At 43.5% G+C, this 27,446-nt stretch overlaps 1 protein-coding gene across 1 annotated transcript in view; it reads left to right on the forward strand.

Moving 5' to 3' along the window:
- Positions 1-9,449, forward strand: part of LOC120046755 (heparan sulfate glucosamine 3-O-sulfotransferase 6-like) — a 28,583-nt gene extending 19,134 nt beyond the window's left edge. The window contains exon 2 of the mRNA XM_038992236.1: positions 8,124-9,449. Within this exon, the coding sequence (XP_038848164.1) occupies positions 8,124-8,742 (619 nt within the window). The 3' untranslated portion in view covers positions 8,743-9,449. The remainder of the gene's footprint in view (positions 1-8,123) is intronic.
- Positions 9,450-27,446: the final 17,997 nt, after the last annotated feature.

Consider the following 27,446-nt stretch of genomic DNA (forward strand, 5'->3'; position numbering starts at 1 on the left):
TGACCCGTTCCACTTGGGACTCGAACCTTGTTTCCAACCTTTTTCATTATTTATTGCTCAGAGGGTTTTGATCAGTCATTAAAGTGCTGAAAACAAATTGGCTACCTATTTAAAAAGAAGATGGAGAACTATGAATGAAAAATACTGGAGTTTTGGTGCTCAGCCAACTAGCACAAAAGCCAACGAGCACAAAAATAATATTATGATATGGTCAAAACGATACAACACGATATATTGTAAGAAAGTATTCCCCCATACAGATTACTGCTGTATGCCTACTCAATCCTTATTGAATAACTACTGCCATCTGTGTCTGTAGTGTTGTGTCACTACTGATCACTACTGAATTGCTCCTGATCCTTTTTCATTCCCTACATAAAACCTTTTGGATTACTATTGAAAACATTTACTACTGTTTGCATATTCAAAATCACTACTGACATCTTCTTGTCTCACTACTGTGTCCCTACTATACTATTGCACATGATATTTCCTCAAGTTTCTAACTGTAGTTACAGTGCATTCGGAATGTATTCAGGCCCCTTGACTTTTTCCACATTTTGTTAATTTACAACCTTATTCTAAAATGGATTAAATTAAAAATGTTCCTCATCAATCTACACACAATACCCCATAATGACAAACCTGCTAGCTTTTCTGAACGCTGTGTCCCCTGCTCGCCTAGCGTAGTAGTGACTACCGAACAGCACCCTGACTCACCTACTGCTGCTCTTTTGACCCTATGATCACTCGGCTACACAGCTGATGCCCCCTGTACTGTTTCAATAACACGGTACTTCATTTTGTTTACCTGTCGGCCCCAGCCTCAAACTCAGGTCCTGTACGTACCTGATTGACCCGCTCTGCCCATTCATCGCCATTTACCCGTTGTTGTCTTAGCTCTCCTGATCAACACCTGTGATTGCTTTATGCCTCTCTCTAATGTCAATATGCCTTGTCTACTGCTGTCTTGGATATATTTTATTGTTTTATTTCACTGTAGAGCCCTCAGTCCCACTCAAAATGCCTTAGATAGCTCTTTCGTCCCACCCCACACACATGCAGAGACCTCACCTAGGTTAACTGATGCCTCCAGAGATGAAACCTCTCTCATCGTCACTCAACGCATAGGTTTACCTCCACTGTACTCACATCCTACCCTACCTTGTCTGTACATTATGCCTTGAATCCCTGTAGCCCCCAGTTCCACTACTATTCCCCAGGCGCTATCATCTGTTTACTTCTGTAACCGTAAAAGCCTTGGTTTCATGCATGTTAACATCAGAAGCCTCCTCCCTAAGTTTGTTTTTTCACTGCTTTTAGCACACTCCATCAACCCTGATGTCCTAGCCGTGTATGAATCTTGGCTTAGGAAGGCCACCAAAAATTCTGAAATTTCCATCCCCAACTACAACATTTTCCACCAAGATAGAACTGCCAAAGGGGGTGGAGTTGCAATCTACTGTAGAGATAGCCTGCAGAGTTCTGTCATGCTATCCAGGTCTGTGCCCAAACAGTTCGAACTTCTACTTTTAAAAATCCACCTTTCCAGAAATCTCTCACTGTTGCCACGTGTTATAGACCCCCCTGAGCCCCCAGCTGTGCCCTGAACACCATATGTGAATTAATTGCCCCCCATTTATCCTCAGAGTTTGTACAGTTAGGTGACCTAAACTGGGATATGCTTAACACCCCGGCCGTCCTACAATCTAAGCTAGATGCCCTCAATCTCACACAAATTATTATGGAACCTACCAGGTACAACCCTAAATCCGTAAACATGGGCACACTCATAGATATAATCCTGACCAACCTGCCCTCTAAATACAACTCTGCTGTCTTCAACCAGGATCTCAGTGATCACTGCCTCATTGCCTGCGTCCGTAATGGGTCCGCGGTCCAACGACCACCCCTCATCACTGTCAAACGCTCTCTAAAACACTTCAGCGAGCAAGCCTTTCTAATCGACCTGGCCCGGGTATCCTGGAAGGATATTGACCTCATTCCGGCAGTAGAGGATGCCTGGTTGTTCTTTAAAAGTGTTTTCCTCACCATCTTAAATGAGCATGCCCCACTCAAAAAAATGTAGAACAAAGAACAGATATAGCCCTTTGTTCATCCAGACCTGACTGCCCTTGACCAGCACAAAAACATCCTGTGGCGTACTGCATTAGCATCGAATAGCTCCCGCAATATGCAACTTTTCAGGGAAGTTAGAAACCAATATACAGTCAGGAAAGCAAAGGCTAGCTTTTTCAAACAGAAATTTTCATCCTGTAGCACAAACTCCAAAAAGTTCTGGGACACTGTAAAGTCCATGGAGAATAAGAGCACCTCCATCCAGCTGCCCACTGGAGGCTTCCTCATTATGCTATCTATTTTATGAAGTGCACCAGTCCCTCCTGCAGCAAAGCACCCCCCACAACATGATGCTGCCACCCCCGTGCTTCACGGTTGGGATGGTGTTATACGGCTTGCAAGCCTCCCCCTTTTTCCTCCAAACATAACGATGGTTGTTATGGCCAAACAGTTCTATTTTTGTTTCATCAGACCATTTGACATTTCTCCAAAAAGTTCGATCTTTGTCCCCATGTGCAGTTGCAAACCATAGTCTGGCTGTTTTATGGCGGTTTTGGAGCAGTGGCTTCTTCCTTGCTGAGCGGCCTTTCAGGTTATGTCGATATAGAACTCGTTTTATAGATACTTTTTTTTATAGATACTTTTGTACCTGTTTCCTCCAGCATCTTCACAAGGTCCTTTGCTGTTGTTCTGGGATTGATTTACACTTTTCGCACCAAAGTACGTTCATCTCTAGGAGACAGAACGTGCCTCCTTCCTGAGCGGTATGACGGCTGCATGGTCCCATGGTGTTTATACTTGCGTACTATTGTTTGTACAGATGAACGTGGTACTTTCAGGCGTTTGGAAATTGCTCGCAAGGATGAACCAGACTTGTAGTGGTCTACAATTTTTGGCGGATTTCTTTTGATTTTCCGCTGATGTCAAGGAAAGAGTCACTGAGTTTGAAGGTAGGCCTTGAAATACATCCACAGGTACACCTCCAATTGACTCAAATGATGTCAATTAGCCTATCAGAAACTTCTAAAGCCATGACATCATTTTGTGGAATTTTCCAAGCTGTTTAAAGGCACAGTCAACGTAGTGTATGTAAACTTCTGACCCACTGGAATTGTGATACAGTGAATGATACAGTGAATTATAAGTGAAATAATCTGTCTGTAAACAATTTTTGGAAAAATGTCTTGTGTCATGCACAAAGTAGATGTCCTAACCGACTTGCCAAAACTATAGTTTGTTAACAAGACATTTGTGGAGTGGTTGAAAAACGAGTTTTAATGACTCCAACCTAAGTGTGTGTAAACTTCCGACTTCAACTGTACATACAGCATCCCTTTGATCGTTGTATAATTTCTTCTCGCATCTACGTGCTATCCTCCTCTCACCTTATCTCTTCGCTTGTGGACTTCAGTGCACAACATGTCAGCTGTCTGTGACCAGGCTTAAGTAAAAAATACTTGAAAGTACTACTTGAGTAGTTTTTTGGGGTATCTGTACTTTACATTACTATTTATATTTTTGACAACTTTTACTTTTACTTCACTACATTCCTGAAGAAAATCATGTACTTTTTAGTCCATTTTCCCTGACACCCAAAAGTACATGTCACATTTTGAATGCTTAGCAGAACATGAAAAATATTTAATTCATGCACTTATCAAGAGAACATCCCTTGTCATTGCTATTGCCTCTGATCTGGCGGACTCACTAAACACAAATGCTTAATTTGTAAATTATGTCTGAGTGTTGGAGTGTGCCCCTGGCTATACATAAATTAAAAAAACAAGAAAATGGTGCCGTCTGATTTGCTTAATATAAGGAATTTGAAATAATTTATACTTTTACTTTTACTTTTGATACTTAAGTATATTTAAAGCCAAATACTTTTAGACTTTTACTCAGGTAGTATTTTTTATTGGGTGACTTTCACTTTTACTTCAGTCATTTTCTATTAATGTATCTTTACTTTTACTCAAGCATGACAATTGGGTACTTTTTCCACCACTGTATAACATCGGTCAACATAGCTACTAGAACTAACTCATGAGTAAACCCGCTACAATCATGCAGTACAGTGTATAGTCACCAAGGAGTTTAACAGTTACACTGGCGGGTCCCGGTGGCAATACATTTATAAAACCAAAAGTTCCAGTGTTGGATAGCCATAGCCAGTTAGTTAACACAGTATCCCTCTCTGTTTGAGCTGGTTGTTTGAGTAGGCTAAACTAGCTAGCTGCATTTGCTAAGAAAGTGAAAAAAATACTAAATCTCTCTCTCTCTGTCGCTTCTCCTTAATTTTTGAAGAAAAGTAATTTGTTAAAAACTCTTCAACTATTGTCTTTCACTGCATTGAAGTGCTAGCTTGCTGTAGCTTATGCTTTCAGTACTATATTCATTCTCTGATCCTCTGATTGGGTGGACAACATGTCAGTTCATGCTGCAAGAGCTCTGATAGGTTGGAGGATGTCCTCCGGAAGTTGTCATAATTACTGTGTAAGTCTATGGAAGGGGGTGAGAACCATAAGCCTCATACGTTTTGTATTGAAGTCATTGTACCCAGAGGAGGACGGAAACTAGCCGTCATCCGGCTACACCATGGTGCTACCCTACAGAGTGATGTTGAGGCTACTGTAGACCTTCATTGCAAAACATTGTGTATGAAATCAACTATTTGGTGACTTGAATATATTTAGTAGAGTTTTATCTAAAAACGTTTTAAACGTTTCACTATTTACATGTTTCTGAAATTCACTGAGGAGATGGTCCTCCCCTGAGCAGCCTCCACTGATACAAACACACATACTTATTAGCTCGCATGATGAAAACAGAGGGTACATAGCTACATTTCAATACAGCTAGTAAACACAAGACCATTTTGGCTATCAATCTTTTTGATGTGGTTATATAAATGGCTAAACAATGACATGAAAGTATTCATTAAAAAAAAGGAAAGTTAAACTTACAGATGGTGTCAGCATAAAGGCCATGAAAGACAGGATGACAAAGGATGGAAGATGATTACATTGGATTGTCAAAAACAGTAGATAGCTAACAACAACCAACTACTTCCCGTTTTGTCTTCTTCTGTGGTCGTGAAAAGACGGTGTAGTCTGGCAGTAGTGTTGTGACTACTTATTTACTACCAACATCAAGTTGTAAAAATCTCTACCTGATTACTACTGGAAACACTACTGTGTTTCCTACTGAACACTACAAAACTCTACTTGAGTAGTGCATATACAACACATTCACCACACAATCCCTACAAGTCTCCACATAATCACTACTGCACAAATAGGTTTTGTGTAGTAATTCAGTAGTCTTTTTTTCATGAGGGGTCACCTACTTAGAACAAAAAACAATTAAGTAAATATTATATTTCCAGAATTAGTGTGTAGCTCATCATCTTTTCACCTTGTTTTTGAGATGACATTGACACACTCAGGTTGGTAACATAGTTCAGTCACTACAATACGGTCGTAAACAGTAGCAAATTAACCTGAGGTCTTTTAAAATAGGGCCTAATAGAGCTGAGGGCCACCCAGACGGTGAGTACTGCAGGCTGCTGATAGCAGCAGGTCTATGGAGATAAACACACAATGGCATTCCTGCTCCAGATGCTAACAGCGCTACCGCTAGGCTAAGGTGTGATCAAAAGAAACAGCAAGTCGCTTAGCTAGCCTCCGCTAACCTGGCTGCCCTTGGAAACCATACAAAGACCAACAGCATCTGATAAAGAACAAACACAACAGTTGAAGTGGTATACACTCTAGTACATAGTCTCGCTTTAATCTTGCGAGATAAGGCTGACCAGGTTAATGTGTTTCCCCCTCCCTTCCTCCCTCCCTCCCTCCCTCCCTCCCTCCCTCCCTCTCTCTCTCTCTAGTGTGTGGCCTCCTTTTAGGGTTTGTGTTATAGCCAGAGAGTCCTACAGAGTTCTGTGATTACAGGCCAGTGTTCGAGAATGTAAATATGATATCAATGGAAGCTGGGACAGGTCCAGCATGGATCCCATTAGCCTGATTGGCCAGAATTAAACATCCACTTACTGCTGAATACACACTACACAAACAGACTGGCACGTCTGTATGGCAGGCCAAAAGGATCACTGTAAAAAAACAAAGAGCAAAATCATCAAATGAAATAAATATAATTATTTAGTTGTAGTGGGTTGTAGTAGTAGTTGTAAAGAAAAGTTTCACTTCCTTTATATCCTTTATATAAAGTATAGAAACGTGGCACAATACTGTCCTATGTAACTGATCGGTCACTGTGGGAGTCGTTCAGAACAAAGAGGAAGACAGGAGAGAGAGGCCCGTGGAGATGAATGTGTAGAAAAGCTGGATCCCAGTGGAGATGTTGTTCTTTGATGTTTTCTGTGTCACTAGTTGACCTCTGATGTTGTAATATTAATATCAACATGCTACAGGCCTAGTTGGGGTGAGCCAAATAAATGTTTTCTACATTATTGTTTGTTTATTTTATTTTTTTAAATGTCTTTATGGAACCAGAAGATCACATTGAGATGAATACCAAAAGCCTAATACATTCATAATCTTCTTTTTGCATGGTGTATTACTGTAGTATGAGTGTTCTCTATATGCCTGATCCTCGTATCCCCTCATATCGAGGCTGTAGTAGGGAAAAAAGAGGTGATCTGTTGTAAAAACATATGTCATGTTTTCAGTATTAGCCCCATGGCACATTTGTGGTGGGGGACATCAGATTTGGATCAGAGAGGAGTTTGTTCCTCACACAGCTCAGGCCAGAGCCCTGCAGTTAGAGACCAGAGAACAACCACGTCAATGACAGCCTTCAGGATGTATCTCAAATGGCACCCTATTCCCTATATAGTGCATTCATTTTGAACATAGCCCAAATGCACTGCATAGCAAATAGGGTGCCATTTGAGACCCACCCTCAGTCTCTACCACATGGCTACGCTACAGGAGGGAACCATCCATGGAAATTAAATGAGGGATTTTCTGAAGACTTGGAACATTCCTCCATGCTTAAAACATAAACCCGCCGTGAGATTTGAATCCTCTCATTTTAAATTAAATGAAGGGATCCTTTTTTGAGGAAAGTTGGAAGGATTCCTGTTTTGTATTTTAAAATGAAACTTCTGGTAATCCACTTTAGATAGTGTTCCAGCATATGGTTCCAGCTGTGAAAGGACACATTTTTGGAGACTAATAGCTGTCCTTCATCTCACAATCAGAGCCTTTACTGCTAACCTGGGTGTCAGTCTAGTTTTCCTTTGTTGGCTAAAGCAGAATCAGACTGTTGCTAGTCTGTTGGGGAGTTTCTTGCAGCTTCAGTAGTATACAATGCACAGTACATGGCGTAGTATATTTGTCCAGGCAGCCTGGGGGAGAGCGCACTCAGCCTAGCTCTCAGCCCAGCCACCAACAGCCTTGTGAAGGAGGAGGAAGTCCTGAGGAAATTACTTTTCACTGGTCATTATGGCCTTGTGGTTTGCCTTAAGCAACCACTCATTGACTTACTTTCCATCTGACATGCATTTCAGCGAGGCCAGCGTCTAATGTAGGTGTTTGTATTGATGTAATCACAGACCTAACCAACTCCTTACAAAGCTAAATCAGAAGCTCTCAAGGCTGCAGAGCATCAAAGAGATGATCAGAACACTCCAATAACACAAGGAATATAAATATGTTGTCACAATTTGTAATATAGATTGGGACGGAGATCTGGTCATGTTTATGACACACAAGCCAGGTTCCAATGGTCTGAAAGTCTGTTGCATCACATGCAGGAGGATAGGATTGAGACTGGGTACATAGAAACAAGATTTATGTTTACTTCATGGGTCACAAGAAATTCCAAGAAGCTTTTGGTGGGTCCGTTTGCCAAATATTTGGGAACCACTAATCAAATCTCTCCTCTCCTCTCCTCTCCTCTCCTCTCCTCTCCTCTCCTCTCCTCTCCTCTCCTCTCCTCTCCTCTCCTCTCCTCTCCTCTCCTCTCCTCTCCTCTCCTCTCTCCTCTCCTCTCCTCTCTCCTCTCCTCTCCTCTCCTCTCAGAAACCTGATGCCTCGGACGCTGGAAAGCCAGATCACTATGGAGAAGACACCTAGCTACTTCGTCACCAAGGAGGCTCCTCGCCGTCTCTTCGCCCTGAGTCGTCACACCAAGCTGATTGTGGTGGTCCGAGATCCTGTGACCCGGGCTGTGTCCGACTACACCCAGACACTGTCGAAACAACCCGGCCTTCCGTCCTTCCAGAGCCTGACCTTCCGGAACTCAACCATGGGCCTCATCGACACCTCCTGGAGCGCCGTGCGCATCGGGATCTACGCCAAGCATCTGGAGAACTGGCTGCGCTACTTCCCCCTCTCAAAGTTCCTCTTCGTCAGCGGGGAGCGGCTGGTGACGGACCCGGCCGGGGAGATGGGCAGGGTGCAGGACTTCCTGGGGCTGAAGAGGTTAGTCACAGACAAACACTTCTACTTCAACCAGACCAAGGGTTTCCCCTGCCTGAAGAAGCCTGAGGGGAGCAGCAGGCCACGCTGTCTGGGGAAGTCTAAGGGAAGGCCTCATCCAGAGATCTCTCCAGAGGTGCTGCTCAGGCTCAGGGAGTTCTATAGGCCATTTAATATGAAGTTTTACCAAATGACAGGCCATGACTTTGGCTGGGACTGATGGAAATGGGATGGGATAGGGAATAGACATGGGTCTCCAGAGGATCGACAGGCCCTGTACTGGCCACTCAACCTGATGTTTTATCAGATGACAGGTCTTCGTGACTTTGGCTGGGACTGGCGGGAACAGGCTAGAGTTGTGCTACTAATGTAACCAACCCATGGGAGAGACTGATAGTATCTTTTGGTTTTAAAGAGAGGGATTAAAACTCCTTGAATAACAGATGTGATTTTTCTTGTATGATTGTTGTGTCACTACAATGTAATACCATTTTTATATTCTGACAAAACTGCTCCATGAGCCTGACAAATCTTTTTATCTGAGAAATGAATCCTGAATATGCTAATACTATTTAAATAAGCTAGACTACAATAAGCCAAGTGCATTTCTTGAATAATTTTAGTAATCACAAATGATTTACTGTTGTCCCATTTTCCGGTTTTAAAATGCAATTCCAACGATGTTTATGTGACATTTTTTTTTAACAGAAGACTATTGCTGGGATAAATGCTGGGATAAATGCTGGACAATGCTCTTTTTGGGGGGGGGGAATATATATTGGTTGGTTTACTCTATGTGCTGTAAATGTGCTATTATTTATGTTGCAAGAGTTATGCTATTGAGAATTGTGATATATCCTACATGTGTATCTGTGGTTTTCTGCGTTGTTTTTGTTTCAAACCAAACTAATAAACTGTACCTCTCTGACTGTACATTTCTGGAAAGCATCATTTATCAAATTACAATGTTTTATCTTCTACTTCTGTATTTCAAAATGCTGATATTTTACTAAAGCTATTATTACAAAACAATTGTCTTGTTTTCATCAAATAAGTCAACATTTCAGTAGAAAATACCTTTCTTTGAAATATCCACACCATATGATCTACTGTTCAGTCACGTCAGACCACAGTCTTCCAGCGGATGTGTAGAGAGAGGGGAGGTAGAGAGGGTGGTGTGGGTCATATGGCCCTGTAGTGTCCAGGGCTAAATTTGAAGTTAATGCAGAGAGGAAGCTTTCTGGTGTGTAAGCAATCAATTGACCGGGGTCATTGGAGACCTTTGGGATGGCCATTTTTGACCCCTGATTCCCCATTGACCTGTTGGCCTCACCATCATAAACTGCTGACCACTCCAGTGCTGCGGCGTTGGCCAGTGGAGCCGCACAGGCCCAGACACACTCCCTGGGTGCTTCCCAAATGGCACCCTATTTCCTATATAGTGCACTACTTTTGACCAGAGCCATTGTCAAAAGTAGTGCACTATATAGGGGATAGAGTGCAATTTGGGACACAAATATACTCCCTATTCTAGAGGATCCATTAATATTGCAAACTTAACCTCCGGGACTCGGGGTGAAGGAAGATGGCTGAGCAGAATCAATAACTGCCTGTTTAGTTTATAGGCTCTGGGATATGTGCTTATACCTACCATGTCCCCGTGTCACGGTGATTTAGACCAGGGTCGGCCCCAGGTCGCTATCACACATTTGTAAAATATTACTTAATGTGTGATTTATCATATATATGCATGACGATATTCATATTGGTCCATGATATTGGTCCGTGGGCCCTTAGCTTTACTGGCCTTCAGACTAATATATAGTACCAGTCAAAGGTTTGGACACACCTACTCATTCAAGGGTTTTTCTTTATTTTTACTATTTTCTACATTGTAGAATAATAGTGAAGACATCAAAACTCTGAAATAACACATATGGTATCATGTAGTAACCAAAAAACTGTTAAACAAATCAACATATATTTTAAATTTGAGATTTTCAAAATAGCCACCCTTTGCCTTGATGACAACTTTGCACACCATTGGCATTCTCTCAACCAGCTTCACCAGGTAGTCACCTGGAATGCATTTCAATTAACAGGTGTGCCTTGTTAAAAGTTAATTTGTGGAATTTCTTCCCTTCTTAATGCGTTTGAGCCAGTTTGATCAGTTGTGTTGTGACAAGGAAGGGGTGGTATACAGAAGATATACCTATTTGGTAAAATACCAAGTCCATATTATGGCAAGAACAGCTCAAATAAACAAAGGGAAATGACAGTCCATCATTACTTTAACGGTTAAGACATGAAGGTCAGTCAATATGGAAAATTTCAAGAACTTTTAAAGTTTCTTCAAGTGCAGTCACAAAAACCATCAAGTGCTATGATGAAACTGGCTCTCATGAGGACCCCAACAGGAAAGGAAGACCCAAAGTTACCTCTGCTGCAGAGCATAAGTTCATTACAGTTACCAGTCTCAGAAATTTATGTTTTACAGAGTTAAAGTAACAGACACATCTCAACATCAACTGTTCAGAGGAGACTGCGTGAATCAGGCCTTCATGTTCGAATTGCTGCAATGAAACCACTACCAAAGGACACCAATAAGAAGAAAATATTGCTTGTGCCAAGAAACATGAGCAATGGACATTAGACCGGTGGAAATCTGTCCTTTGGTCTGATGAGTCCCAATTTGAGATTTTTGGTTCCAACAGTCTTTGTGAGACGCAGAGTAGATGAACGGATGATCTCCATATGTGTGGTTCCCACTGTGAAGCATGGAGGTGTGATGGTGTGGGGGTGCTTTGCTGGTGACACAGTCAGTGATTTATTTAGAATTCAAGGCACACTTAACCAGCATGACTACCACAGCATTCTGCAGCGATACACCAACAGGACAATGACCCAACACACTTCCAGGCTGTGTAAGGGCTATTTGACCAAGAAGGAGAGTGATGGAGTGCTGCATCAAATAACCTGGCCTCCACAATCCCCTGACCTCAACCCAATTGAGATGGTTTGGGATGAGTTGGACCGCAGAGTGAAGGAAAAGCAGTCAACCAGTGCTCAGCATTTGTGTGAACTCCTTCAAGACTGTTGGAAAAGCATTCCAGGTGAAGATGGTTCAGAGAATGTCAAGAGTGTGCAAAGCTGTTATCAAGGAAAAGAGTGGTTATTTTGAAGAATCTCAAATATAAAATACATTTTGATTTGTTTAACACTTTTTTGGTTACTACATGATTCCATATGTGTTATTTCATAGTTTTGATGTATTCACTATTATTCTACAATGTAGAAAAAAGTTAAAATAAAGAAAACTCTTGAATGAGTAGATGTGTCCAAACTTTTGACTGGCACTGTACTTACTGTTTTTGGTTTGTACCTCATTCATTTGGTGTCTCATTTATAGTATGTAGACGTCAAAGTTCTTATTTAATCAGAATCAGAATCCCCTTCCTTTGTCAAATACATTTTCATGTACAGGAATTTGACACAGCGAAATGGTGCTGCCACAATAACCAGAATAGATATATAGATGTGGAATTTACACAACTCACACCCAGTATGTCCACAATGAACACCAGGCTAGAAACTACTGACTACACTATATCAAATCAAATCAAATGTTATTAGTCACATGCGCCGAATACAACAGGTAGACCTTACAGTGAAATATTAACTTACGAGCCTCAACGCAGTTTACAAATACGGATACGAATAAGAAATTAAAGTACATGGGAACAGCTGGAGGCGATTAGGAGAGCAGAGGCAACCGGAGAGAGGAACCGGAGTTATGAGGGTACGCGACTAGCAAGGAAGCCTGTGAGTAAACCCCAAAAATGTATTGGGGGGGGGGGCTTAAAGGGAGAGTGGCGAAGTCAGGTAGGAGACCTGCGCCTACTCCCTGTACTTACCGTGGAGAGCGAGAGTACGGGCAGACACCGTGTTACGCAGTAGAGCGCATGGTGTCTCCTGTACGGGTGCATAGCCCGGTTCGGTACATTCCAGCTCCACGTATCGGCCGGGCTAGATTGAGCGTTGAGCCGGATGTCATGAAGCCGGTCCAACGCATCTGGCCACCAGTGCGTCTCCTCGGGCCGGCTTACATGGCACCAGCCTTACGCATGGTGTCCCCGGTTCGCCTACATAGCCCGGTGCGGGTTATTCCACCTCCCCGCACTGGTCGGGCCACGGGGAGCATACAACCAGGTAAGGTTGGGCAGGCTCAGTGCTCAAGGGAGCCAGTACGCCTGCAAGGTCGGGTATTTCCGGCGCCATCTCCCCGCTCCAGCCCAGTACCACCAGTGCCTACACCACGCACCAGGCTTCCAGTGCGTCTCCAGAGCCCTGTTCCTCCTCCACGCACTCTCCCTGTGGTGTGTGTCTCCAGCCCAGTGCCTCCAGTCCCGGCACCACGCACCAAGCCTCCTGTGCGTCTCCAGAGCCCTGTACACACTGTTCCTTCTCCCCGTACTCGCCCTGAGGTGCGTGCCCTCAGCCCGGTAACACCAGTGCCGGTACCACGCACCAGGCCTATAGTACGCCTTGAGAGTCCAGTGTGCCCTGTTGTTGTTCCCCGCACTAGCCTGATGGTGCGTGTCCTTAGCCCGGTACCTCCAGTTCCGGTACCACGCACCAGGCCTACAGTGCGTCTCAGCCGGCCAGAGTCTGCCGTCTGCCCAGCGGCGCCTGAACTGCCCGTCTGCCCAACGGCGCCTGAACTGCCCGTCTGCCCAACGGCGCCTGAACTGCCCGTCTGCCCAACGGCGCCTGAACTGCCCGTCTGCCCAACGCCGTCTGAACTGTCCGTCTGCCAAGCGCCGCATGAACTGCCCGTCTGTACTGAGCCTTCAAAGCCGCCCGTCTGCCATGAGCCTGCAAAGCCGACCGTCTGCCATGAGCCTTCAGAGCCGTCCGCCAGACAGGAGCCGCTAGAGCCTTCCGCCAGACAGGAGCCGCTAGAGCCTTCCGCCAGACAGGAGCAGCCAAAGCCTTCCGCCAGACAGGATCAGCCAGAGCCTTCCGCCAGACAGGATCAGCCAGAGCCTTCCGCCAGACAGGATCAGCCAGAGCCTTCCGCCAGACAGGATCAGCCAGAGCCTTCCGCCAGCCATGACCAGCCAGAGCCGTCAGCGAGCCATGACCAGCCAGAGCCGTCAGCGAGCCATGACCAGCCAGAGCCGTCAGCGAGCCATGACCAGCCAGAGCCGTCAGCGAGCCATGACCAGCCAGAGCCGTCATCCAGCCATGACCAGCCAGAGCCGTCATCCAGCCATGACCAGCCAGAGCCGTCATCCAGCCATGACCAGCCAGAGCCGTCATCCAGCCATGACCAGCCAGAGCCGTCATCCAGCATTGAGCCGTCATCCAGCCGGGATCCGCCAGAGCCAGCCAGCCAGGATCCGCCAGAGCCAGCCAGCCAGGATCCGCCAGAGCCAGCCAGCCAGGATCCGCCAGAGCCAACCAGCCAGGATCCGCCAGAGCCAGCCAGCCAGGATCCGCCAGAACCAGCCAGCCAGGATCCGCCAGAGCCAGCCAGCCAGGATCCGCCAGAGCCAGCCAGCCAGGATCCGCCAGAGCCAGCCAGCCAGGATCCGCCAGAGCCAGCCAGCCAGGATCCGCCCCTCAATCCGGAGCTGCCCCTCAGTCCGGAGCTGCCCCTCATTCCGGTGCTGCCCCTTAGTCCGGTGCTGCCCCTTAGTCCGGTGGAGTTAATTTGGAGGGTGGCCATTTGGAGGAAGCTACCAAAGCGGGTATTGACAATGGTGGAGTGGGGGCCACGTCCCGCACCCGAGCCGCCGCCATGATGGGGCCCACCCCGGACCCTCCCCTTTCTATTTCAGGTTGTGCGGTCGGAGTCCGCACCTTTGGGGGGGGGGGGGGGGTACTGTCACGCCCTGGCCTTAGTATTCTTTGTTTTCTTTATGTTTTTTAGTTAGGTCAGGGTGTGACATGGGGAATGTATGTGTTTTGTAGTGTCTATGGGGTGTTGTATGTGTATGGGGCAGAGTAGAGTATAGTTGTCTAGTTATGTCTATGGCTGCCTAGATTGGTTCTCAATCAGAGACAGCTGTCATTCATTGTCTCTGATTGGGAGCCATATTTAAGGCAGCCATAGGCAGTAGGCTTTTGTGGGTAGTTGTCTATGTCTATGTTCTATGTTGCATGTGTGCACTTAGTTCAGGTTTAGCTTCACGATCGTTTGTTTTGTTCATTTTGTAAGTGTTTGTTTTCCCTTCATTAAAAGAAGATGTATTTTTCACGCGCTGCGCCTTGGTCCTCTCTCTCTCACGAAGACGATCGTGACAGTCCCTGTGTTGAGGATCAGCGTGGAGGATGTGTTGTTACCTACCCTCACCACCTGGGGGCGGCCCGTCAGGAAGATCAGGATCCAGATGCAGAGGGAGGTGTTTAGTCCCAGGGTCCTTAGCTTATTGATGAATTTTGAGGGCACTATGGTGTTGAACGCTGAGCTGTAGTCAATGAATAGCATTCTCAAATAGGTGTTCCTTTTTCCCAGGTGGGAAAAGGCAGTGTGGAGTGCAATAGAGATTGCATCATCTGTGGATCTGTTGGGGCGGTATGCAAATTGGAGTGGGTCTAGGGTTCTGGGATAATGGTGTTGATGTGAGCCAGGACCAGCCTTTCAAATCACTTCATGACTACAGATGTGAGTGCTACGGGTCGGTAGTCATTTAGGCAGGTTACCTTAGTGTTCTTGGGCACAGGCACTATGGTGGTCTGCTTAAAACATGTTAGTATTACAGACTTGGACAGAGAAAGGTTGAAAATGTCAGTGAAGACACTTGCCAGTTGGTCAGCGCATGCTCGCAGTACTGTTTGACCTGTTTAAAGATCTTACTCACATCGGCTGCGGAGAGCGTGATCACACAGTCTTCCTGGAACAGCTGGTGCTCTCATGCATGTTTCAGTGTAATTTGCCTCGAAGCGAGCATCGAAGTAGTTTAGCTCGTCTGGTAGGCTCGTGTCACTGGGCAGCTCTCGGCTGTGCTTCCCTTTGTAGTCTGTAATGGTTTGCAAGCCCTGCCACATCCGATGAGCACCGGAGACCACTTTTTTATTGATCTAGTCACTGGTGCTTCCTGCTTTCATTTTTACTTGTAAGCTGGAATCAGGAGAACAGTGATGGAGAGCTTTGTATGAGCTTTGTATGCATCTCTGTGTGTGGAGTAAAGGTGGTCCAGAGTTTTTTCCCCTCTGGTTGCACATTTAACATGCTGATAAAAATTTGGTAAAACGGATTTAAGTTTCCCTGCATTAACTAGGAGCGCTGCCCTGGGTGAGGGTTTTCTTGTTTGCTTATGGCGGAATACAGCTCATTCAATGCTGTCTTTGTGCCAGCCTCTGACTGTGGTGGTATGTAAACAGCTACGAAAAATACAGATGAAAACTTTCTAGGTATAGTGTGGTCTACAGCGTATCATGAGATACTATACCTCAGGCGAGCAATAGCTCGAGACTTCTTAAGATATCGTGCACCAGCTGTTATTTACAAAAATACATAGTCCGCCGTCCCTTGTCTTACCAGACGCTGCTGTTCTATCCTGCCGGTGCAGCGTATAACCATGTTGATAGTGTCGGCGTTCAGCCACGACTCCGTGAAGCATAAGATATTACAGTTTGAATGTCCCATTGGTAGTTTAATCTTCCGCGTAGGTCATCTATTTTATTCTCCAAAGATTGCACGTTTGCCAGCAGAATGGAAGGAAGTGGGGGTTTATTCGATCGCCAACGAATTCTCAGAAGGCAGCCTGCCCTCTGGCCCCTTTTCTCCACCTCCTCATCACGCAATCACAGGGATCTGGGCCTGTTCCTGAGAAAGCAGTATATTGTTCGCATCGGGCTGGTCAGACTCGTTAAAGGGAAAAAAGGATTCTGCCAGTCTGTGGTGAGTAATTGCAGTCCTGATGTCCAGAAGCTATTTTCTGTCATAAGAGATGGTAGCGGCAACACAAAAAATAAGTTACAAACAACGCAAATAAATGAACAAAAAAAACACAATCGGTTGGGGCCATGTAAAACATCTGTCTTCTTCTCCGGCGCCAGGCTAGAAACTACTGACTACACTATATGAACACCAGGCTAGAAACCACTGACTACACTATATGAACACCATGCTAGAAACTACTGACTACACTATATGAACACTAGGCTAGAAACTACTGACTACACTATATGAACACCATGCTAGAACCAGGCTAGAAACTATTGACTACACTATATGAACACCATGCTAGAATCAGACTATAAATTACTGACTACACTATATGAACACCATGCTAGAATCAGACTATAAACTACTGACTACACTATATGAACACCATGCTAGAACCAGGCTAGAAACTATTGACTACACTATATGAACACTAGACTAGAAACTATGGACTACACTATATGAACACCATGCTAGAATCAGACTATAAATTACTGACTACACTATATGAACACCATGCTAGAATCAGACTATAAACTATTGACTACACTATATGAACACTAGACTAGAAACTATGGACTACACTATATGAACACCATGCTAGAATCAGACTATAAACTACTGACTACACTATATGAACACCATGCTAGAATCAGACTATAAACTACTGACTACACTATATGAACACCATGTTAGAATCAGACTATAAACTACTGACTACACTATATGAACACCATGCTAGAATCAGACTATAAACTACTGACTACACTATATGAACACCATGCTAGAACCAGGCTAGAAACTATTGACTACACTATATGAACACCATGCTAGAATCAGACTATAAACTACTGACTACACTATATGAACACCATGCTAGAATCAGACTATAAACTACTGACTACACTATATGAACACCATGCTAGAACCAGGCTAGAAACTATTGACTACACTATATGAACACCATGCTAGAATCAGACTATAAACTACTGACTACACTATATGAACACCATGCTAGAATCAGACTATAAACTATTGACTACACTATATGAACACCATGCTAGAATCAGACTATAAACTATTGACTACACTATATGAACACCATGCTAGAATCAGACTATAAACTATTGACTACACTATATGAACACCATGCTAGAACCAGGCTAGAAACTACTGACTACACTATATGAACACCATGCTAGAATCAGACTATAAATTACTGACTACACTATATGAACACCATGCTAGAATCAGACTATAAACTACTGACTACACTATATGAACACTAGGCTAGAAACTACTGACTACACTATATGAACACCATGCTAGAATCAGACTATAAACTACTGACTACACTATATGAACACTAGGCTAGAAACTATGGACTACACTATATGAACACCATGCTAGAACCAGGCTAGAAACTACTGACTACACTATATGAACACCATGCTAGAATCAGACTATAAATTACTGACTACACTATATGAACACCATGCTAGAATCAGACTATAAACTACTGACTACACTATATGAACACTAGGCTAGAAACTATGGACTACACTATATGAACACCATGCTAGAACCAGGCTAGAAACTACTGACTACACTATATGAACACTATGCTAGAATCAGACTATAAATTACTGACTACACTATATGAACACCATGCTAGAATCAGACTATAAACTACTGACTACACTATATGAACACTAGGCTAGAAACTACTGACTACACTATATGAACACCATGCTAGAAACTACTGACTACACTATATGAACACTAGGCTAGAAACTACTGACTACACTATATGAACACCATGCTAGAAACTACTGACTACACTATATGAACACTAGACTATAAACTACTGACTACACTATATGAACACCATGCTAGAAACTACTGACTACACTATATGAACACTAGGCTAGAAACTACTGACTACACTATATGAACACCAGGCGAGAAACTACTGACTACACTATTTGTTCATTTTATTGCCATTTGTCCCTCCATTTCTATTATCTAGGTGTGTCGTAACAATATGGATATACTGGATTTAAGGAAGCTGATACATAATAATATTGCCCTGATAATCACATTTTCAATCATCAAATCAAAACAAATCAAGCTATATTTATGCAGCAAATTTCAGACATGGAATGCAACGCAATGTGCTTTACAGGGGAAAAAAAACAAATAAAAACATTTATATGTACTACACAACAAACATAAGAGGATTAAAAACAAAAGTATAACAATAAAAACTGTAAGACTAAAAAGCACCCTAAGGAAAAGCAAACCTAAAAAGGTGTGTTTTAAGATCTAATCATTGGTTGTACTAAAGAAGAGAGACTGGTGATTATAATGGACAGGCCAAGGTTCAACAATGTAGAACTGGGGGAAGAAGAGGGGGACTATACAAGTGGAGAACAAGAAAACCCCCACAGAGAACAGCAACAATAGTGTCTTGTTGCTCTTTGGGTATAGCATGTTGAAAGTCAGAGGATTCCATTGATTGAAGAGGAGAGAGAGAGGGAAGGGAATGTCTTTGAGAGTTCCCCGAGCTAAAAGTTCCCTTTATGTTTCGGTAGTAGATCCTTTATGTTTCAGTACTAGATCATTTATATTTCAATACTAGAACCATTATATTTCAGTACTAGAGCCTTTATGTTTCAGTACTAGAGCCTTTATATTTCAGTAGTAGAGCCTTTATATTTCAGTACTAGAGCCTTTATATTTCAGTACTAGATCCTTTATATTTCAGTAGTAGATCCTTTATATTTCAGTAGTAGAGCCTTTATATTTCAGTAGTAGAGCCTTTATATTTCAGTACTAGATCCTTTATATTTCAGTATTAGATCCTTTATATTTCAGTAGTAGAGCCTTTATATTTCAGTACTAGATCCTTTATATTTCAGTATTAGATCCTTTATATTTCAGTACTAGATCCTTTATATTTCAGTAGTAGAGCGTTTATATTTCAGTACTAGATCCTTTATATTTCAGTAGTAGAGCCTTTATATTTCAGTAGTAGAGCCTTTATATTTCAGTATTAGATCCTTTATATTTCAGTAGTAGAGCCTTTATTTTCAGTACTAGATCCTTTGTGTTTCAGTACTAGAGCGTTTATATTTCAGTAGTAGAGCCTTTATATTTCAGTACTAGATCCTTTATGTTTCAGTACTAGAGCCTTTATATTTCAGTAGTAGAGTCTTTATATTTCAGTACTAGAGCGTTTATATTTCAGTAGTAGAACCTTTATATTTCAGTACTAGATCCTTTATGTTTCAGTACTAGAGCGTTTATATTTCAGTAGTAGAACCTTTATATTTCAGTACTAGATCCTTTATGTTTCAGTACTAGAGTCTTTATATTTCAGTACTAGAGCTTTTATATTTCAGTACTAGAGCCTTTATATTTCAGTAGTAGAGCCTTTATATTTCAGTAGTAGAGCCTTTATGTTTCAGTACTAGAGCCTTTATATTTCAGTAGTAGAGCGTTTATATTTCAGTAGTAGAGCCTTTATATTTCAGTACTAGATCCTTTATATTTCAGTAGTAGATCCTTTATATTTCAGTAGTAGAGCGTTTATATTTCAGTAGTAGAGCCTTTATATTTCAGTACTAGAGCGTTTATATTTCAGTAGTAGAGCCTTTATATTTCAGTACTAGAGCGTTTATATTTCAGTAGTAGAGCCTTTATATTTCAGTACTAGAGCGTTTATATTTCAGTAGTAGAGCCTTTATATTTCAGTAGTAGAGCCTTTATATTTCAGTACTAGAGTCTTTATATTTCAGTACTAGAGCGTTTATATTTCAGTAGTAGAGCGTTTATATTTCAGTAGTAGAGCCTTCATATTTCAGTAGTAGAGCCTTTATATTTCAGTACTAGAGCGTTTATATTTCAGTAGTAGAGCCTTTATATTTCAGTACTAGATCCTTTATGTTTCAGTACTAGAGCCTTTATATTTCAGTACTAGATCCTTTATGTTTCAGTACTAGAGCCCTCAAAGTAGATAGCTATCTTTTCACCAGCTGACTGGATGCATTGCATTGAGGCTCGACCATAATGATTTGTAAACACCCAGGCGGGCTCAAAACGGGGTCTGTAGAGCGGGTCCTGAAACCTCTTCTCAGACATCTCACCCCATACATCTCCCTGGAGGTTCCTGTGAAGGCCTGACCGCTGTGTAGCCATAGTCAGTGGAAAATATCAATGAATAAGGCTCATGCGGGCAGGGAATAAGCCTGGAAGTCACCCCTCAGATCAAAGCAATTGTTGACCCTTTAAGTGGAGGTCAAGTAGCTGTATTCATGGGAGTGGTGAATGGCCACTTTGTGTGTGTGTGTGTGTGTGTGTGTGTGTGTGTGTGTGTGTGTGTGTGTGTGTGTGTGTGTGTGTGTGTGTGTGTGTGTGTGTGTGTGTGTGTGTGTGTGTGTGTGAAGGTAGAAGGACAAGACCTGTTCAACAGCACAGTTGAGTGGCTTCACTTCCTTATAGTACCTATTATTACTATCCTCTGTCTCTGTGTTCAGCCTGTGATTATACAGCTGTTTCCAAAGCCTACGTTCACCACCTGTCCTGTATTCTGATCACTTACTCACTGCAAATCCCCCACAATCCTCAAGAGGGGACAAGCAACACCCTCACCCCCCTAGCCCTCACCCCTTTCAAAACCGGTCACCCTCCAAAAGGTCAATTAGATGCCATGCCACTTAACAGATGTCCAGTGTGTATTGGAGAGGGAGTCAGATCTCCTCTGGTCTGGTGGATGGAAGTCCATGTCTCCTCTGGTCTGGTGGATGGAAGGCCATGTCTCCTCTGGTCTGGTGGATAGAAGGCCATGTCTCCTCTGGTCTGGTGGATGGAAGGCCATGTCTCCTCTGGTCTGGTGGATGGAAGGCCATGTCTCCTCTGGTCTGGTGGATGGAAGGCCATGTCTCCTCTGGTCTGGTGGATGGAAGGCCATGTCTCCTCTGGTCTGGTGGATGGATGTCTCAGACTGATGTTCTATGGTCTAGATGAGATGGGGACTATTTCTCTCTGAGGAGGAGACATGGTGCCTGATCAGCTTCCAGCCTATTCATTTCCATCTAAGAGAGGAGAGAGGACAAAGGAGAGAGGAGGAATGGAGAAAGGAGGAAAGGAGAGAAGAGAGAGGAGGAAAGGAGAAAGGAGGAAAGGAGAGAGGGAACCTATGTCAGCCAGTGGATGAAGCCGAACACAGAGGACCTGACACTGTGGACCTGACACTGTGGACCTGACACTGTGGACCTGACACAGGAGACTGACACAGGTGACTGGCACAGGGGACCTGACACAAGGGACATGACACCGGGGACTGACACAGGGGACTGACAGAGGGGACTGACACAGGGGACATGGCACAGGGGACATGACACCGGGGACTGACACAGGGGACTGACAGAGGGGACTGACACAGGGGACATGGCACAGGGGACTGACACAGGGGACTGACACAGGGGACCTGACACAGGGGCTGTTTCAAGTAATTCAAAACACAGTCACTTCTAGTGCCGGTTATATAAACATGAGCAATTTCAATTGACTAGATTATTCATTCAAAACGACTTTCTTTGTGTGTTTATTTGATCATGTATTTTGAGGTATTAAAGATTCATCCTCACATCACCAGCGACCCATTCAAAATGCTGACACTGCTTACATTGAATAAGTATTTTCTCCAGTGATTAGTGACCAAATCTGAGACAATGTCCACTTCCTGTGAACTGGTGGGAGACTAGACTTCGGTTTATTCCCACATCTCTAGGTCAAGAAAAAGACAGGCAAAATATCTCACATCTAGCCCCCAGGGCCTGAAATATAGCAGAGATCACCTCCCCAACTCTCATTATTTAATATTCTCTGAGAGGCTGTTTGGGGTTCAGAGATTTATGATGATATTCAATAAGACCCGTGTCACATACAGCCTTGGAGCACTGGATTTTCAGTGTGAATTTGCTGTGTGTGTGCGTGTGTGTGTGTGTGTGTGTGTGTGTGTGTGTGTGTGTGTGTGTGTGTGTGTGTGTGTGTGTGTGTGTGTGTGTGTGTGTGTGTGTGTGTGTGCGTGCGTGTGTGTGTGTGTGGAGTGTGTGTGGAGATCATCATCTCTAGAGAGGGGAACACTGGATTGAGAAAAATAGACGAAATGGATTTGTACCACACACACTGAATCTTATTCATATTCTCTCTATCAAAGTCTTTCTCTCTCTCTCTCTCTCTCTCTCTCTCTCGCTCTCTCTCTCTCTCTCTCACACACACACACACACACACACACACACACACACACACACACACACACACACACACACACACACACACACACACACATCGAAGCCTAATGATGATGTTCATATACAGGACCATCATGTTCAGAAAATTTGCTTCACCATTAAACAGTTTGTGATGTCAAGAGAGACAAGACAATCGAAAGTTATCACTACTACTTAAAGTTTTAGCCATGTCTTTCTGTCTTCCTTTCTGTCTGCCATGGTCCTACTTTGGAAAATAAGTCATCCCGAGGGCAAATGTCCCCCTAAAGACAATACATCACTCTGACATTCTGTGATTTGAGGGTTGATAAAAATCTGACATTGATAAAGACAAAAAACTAAATATATGAATACTACTATTGCCCACGACTTTAACTGTCACTCCAGATATCCAAAGACAGACAATTGCAATGACAATGACATTCTTTCACCATACAAAATAGTAAACAGACTGTAAACTGACATTAAGCTCAGGCATTGATCAATGATCGCATTTGCAACATGCATATTTCGGCTAGCTACACTATATGACCATAAGTATGTGGACACCTGATCGTCAAACATCTCATTCGAAAAGATTGGGCATTATCATGGAGTTGGGGCCCCCTTTGCTGCTATAACATCCTTCACTCTTCTGGGAAGGCTTTCCACTAGATGTTGGAACATTGCAGCGGGGACTTGCTTCCATTCAGCCACAAGAGCATTAGTGAGGTTGGGCACTGATGTTGGGCAATTAGGCCTGGCTCGCAGTCGGTGTTCCAATTCATCCCAAAAGTGTTCGGTGGAGTTGAGCTCAGGGCTCTGTGCAAGCCAGTCTTTTCTGTATGGACCTCACTTTGTGCACTGGGACATTGTCATGCTGAAACAGGAAATGGCCTTCCCCTGAACACTACTGTACTGAATTATTTTGAACTGTACTGTCCAAACTTGTGAACCCAACTGTGGTGTGTGACTACTATGATTTCCCATTGTAGCCAATTATATTTTTCAGAAATTCTGTTACCGATTTGGTCATTTCAAAGCACAAGGCAATGTTTCTTAAACTTACAGAAGGCTTCAAAACTACATCTAAGTGTTGATATCAGTTGGCAGGGGTCTTTACTTCAACATTAATGTGTTTTGATGTATTTCTAATACCTTGTAAGACTTTTTCTGCTAGATGTTGTCTAAGACCCCTTTTCCATCTGCTTGACCAGAAATCAAAGCCTTTGCTCATGCCTAATTTGTAGGATGGAAAATGAAAAAAAAAAAAATGATATTAATTTCTCAAACATATAGACTCTTAGCTTTCATTTGACGCCCAATTTGACATGCTCCTATGACCTTCACATGTTGGTGCTCATGGGTCCTTTTACATGGAAATGACCCTAGTACCAACGGGTTAAACAGAAAGAACTCCTCCAGAGACAATAGGTAACCATCTATACCATGGAGACAAGACACACTGTAATCAGAGACCTTTCACACTCCCAGGGATCGATCAGCAGCTAGTCAGGACGGCCTGATGACCATAATGCTGTGCAGTGTCCAGGCCATTATCTGACATAGTGACAGTCAGGCTTCGGTATTAGCGCAAGTCGTTCCACACATAACCAGGCCTGCTGTGATCAATACACAACTAAAAGAACAGGTAATATGATATTGATGGGCTCCCGATGATAAAGGGATAAGGAGAAGGGTTGATGTGTGTTTGTGTGTGTGTGTGTGTGTGTTTAACTTAATGTGTCTTTTAACAATATAAATGTATCTTCACACAGGATGACATTCCAATGCATTTCTAACTGCTACTTGCTCAGTTCCATCTTGCCTGAGTTGATCAAGCTGACGTATTGGTGTGTTCAGACTAATGGAAATCAATGAGACAGAGAGCGTGCTGTTAATAAGAGCATTGCATTTCCACTTACTCAAGCTAAACCAGACTGAACAGTAGCCACACCCCCATCTGATTAATGGAATAGCTCATCAGGATTGCTGAATACAGTCATTACAATGCATATGATGGAAGTCAACAATCACAGGACATGACTCAAAATAGATTCTCTACTGTGGACCTTTACTACAATAGATTTTAATGTAATTACAAGCCTGGTGATGAGTTACTACATTTCATAACATGACATCTAATAACATGACAATAACATGTGTTATTGAGAGGCAGGGTCGTAGCAGAGTACGACCCTGCCTCACACAGGAAGCGGCGCAGGTCCTAATCCAGGCACTTGTCATCTCCCGTCTGGATTACTGCAACTCGCTGTTGGCTGGGCTCCCTGCCTGTGCCATTAAACCCCTACAACTCATCCAGAACGCCGCAGCCCGTCTGGTGTTCAACCTTCCCAAGTTCTCTCACGTCACCCCGCTCCTCCGCTCTCTCCACTGGCTTCCAGTTGAAGCTCGCATCCGCTACAAGACCATGGTGCTTGCCTACGGAGCTGTGAGGGGAACGGCACCTCCGTACCTTCAGGCTCTGATCAGGCCCTACACCCAAACAAGGGCACTGCGTTCATCCACCTCTGGCCTGCTCGCCTCCCTACCTCTGAGGAAGTACAGTTCCCGCTCAGCCCAGTCAAAACTGTTCGCTGCTCTGGCACCCCAATGGTGGAACAAACTCCCTCACGACGCCAGGTCAGCGGAGTCAATCACCACCTTCCGGAGACACCTGAAACCCCACCTCTTTAAGGAATACCTAGGATAGGATAAAGTAATCCTTCTAACCCCCCCCCCCTTAAAAGATTTAGATGCACTATTGTAAAGTGGTTGTTCCACTGGATATCATAAGGTGAATGAACCAATTTGTAAGTCGCTCTGGATAAGAGCGTCTGCTAAATGACTTAAATGTAAATGTAAACATGAGCAACATATGTTTGCCTTATTTGGAAAGGAAACTAGAAGTTGTCTAAAGAAGAAAGAGACTGGCCATTCAGCCAGGGTGGCATTAAGCCCAATTTGGAGACCAAATATAATGTGACACTCAGCAAGACATAGACTACATTTAGGAACTTATTTTAACGTGACACAGACAATCTATGAGGGAGAGTGGAGCAAGGGCCCCTCCCTACCATGCTGTAGGTCTAACCTGTCACCTCACAGAATGGATGCTGATTTAACGACAGAGATGTCACTCCCTGTAGGGGCAGGGGTGAGGGCTTCTCTGCCCACCCACTAAGAGCAACATTTTCACTGGCACAGTGAGTAGGGTTTGTGTGTGGGTAGGGGCTGAATGAAAGACAGAGATGTCACTCCCTCTAGGGGCAGAGGTAAGGCTTCTCTGCCCACCCACTAAGACGGTTTCACTGGCACTGCTTTCACTTACACTATCTATATTCTGATGAGCCTGCCAAGGGTCTGTGTCTGTGATGTCTGTAGGCTTGCTGTGTGTTCTCCTCCGTAACCACTGTATCAATCCCAAGGGCCTGGTCGGTAATTACTGGGAAGCCTCACCAGTCAAATTCCTGCACTCTGTCATCTCTCCAATCCCTGGAATGGCTTTTGGCCACACTTCTGCTCTACATGACTGGGATAAGTCCATAATTTGTTCCATGCTTTTTTATTAAAACCCAAGCCACATTGGTATTAATGCTTCATGAAGGGTTGCCTATAACAGAATGTGATCGCTACCATATGGGGCATAACGACCAGTCCCAGCATACCATCCAGCAGGAGAGGAACTGGAAGAGACAGTTGAGACCGACCCTTTCCTTCTAATAGCAGAGTTTGATTTGAAAGAAGCCAATGTGTCATTGAAAAGGGGAAATTATTAAGACATTTAGTTCTTGGAGGACTGACATGTCGATGCTACTACAGGTTTCCATATTTTAACATCATTTTCACAACCTCACCAATAAGAGACTCACAGATGCCCTCTCAATATTATTTCAATTTTAACACAGACACTTATACGGTCCACCTTTAATGAGCCACCTGGATGGATAACCTGAGGTGATGTCCTCAGGGCAGGAGATGAATGATGTTTGGGCTGGTGTGATACGTCAACATGAGCTACAGTGAAACTTAATGACTCCCCTAACCAACTCCCTGAGGAGCTACTGGGGGTGACAGGCAGAGGACATCTACAGTAAATACTGAGAAAAACCCTCCATAGCGTTGCTCAAGTGAATGACGGATTATGCTAGAAATACTGAATATCGATAGGTTAAGGGATCCTCAGAGCATTATGTATTTAACCCTTTGTCAGCATCAACACTGTGTTTTGGTCCAGGCACCACCTCACTTGCGTCTATGCTTGCCTCAGCTTAGTGGCTTTATAGCTAAGCACAATTTTTCATATGCAACTTAATGCACTGAAAACACAAATATAATTGGTGATTAATGTTAAAAATAATATTTTCAAACATGTTACATACTTAAGCTACCATATCAAATCTGCTCATAAACAGTGTATAATTCCACATCCTGTTATTGAATGACATTATTGTAAGTACACTAACTCACCTTGTCCCATTTCATTCCCTCCTTCTTGTGTTCCAGAACTAAATGGACTCATTGTTCAGCAGAACACAAGCAGCAAAGAGAAATGACAGCTTCTGTTTCATATGTTCTCCCAAATATAATTGAACAAATGTGTGTTCCCTCTTATTTGGAACTTCAATGGCTTGTTTTATTGAGAAAATGAAAAACTGTGGGGTCAAACTCGGAGAGAGATGTTTCTGTCTGTCA

The sequence above is a fragment of the Salvelinus namaycush genome, chromosome 4 (assembly GCF_016432855.1).
Source record: "Salvelinus namaycush isolate Seneca chromosome 4, SaNama_1.0, whole genome shotgun sequence".
Taxonomy (NCBI): domain Eukaryota; kingdom Metazoa; phylum Chordata; class Actinopteri; order Salmoniformes; family Salmonidae; genus Salvelinus; species Salvelinus namaycush.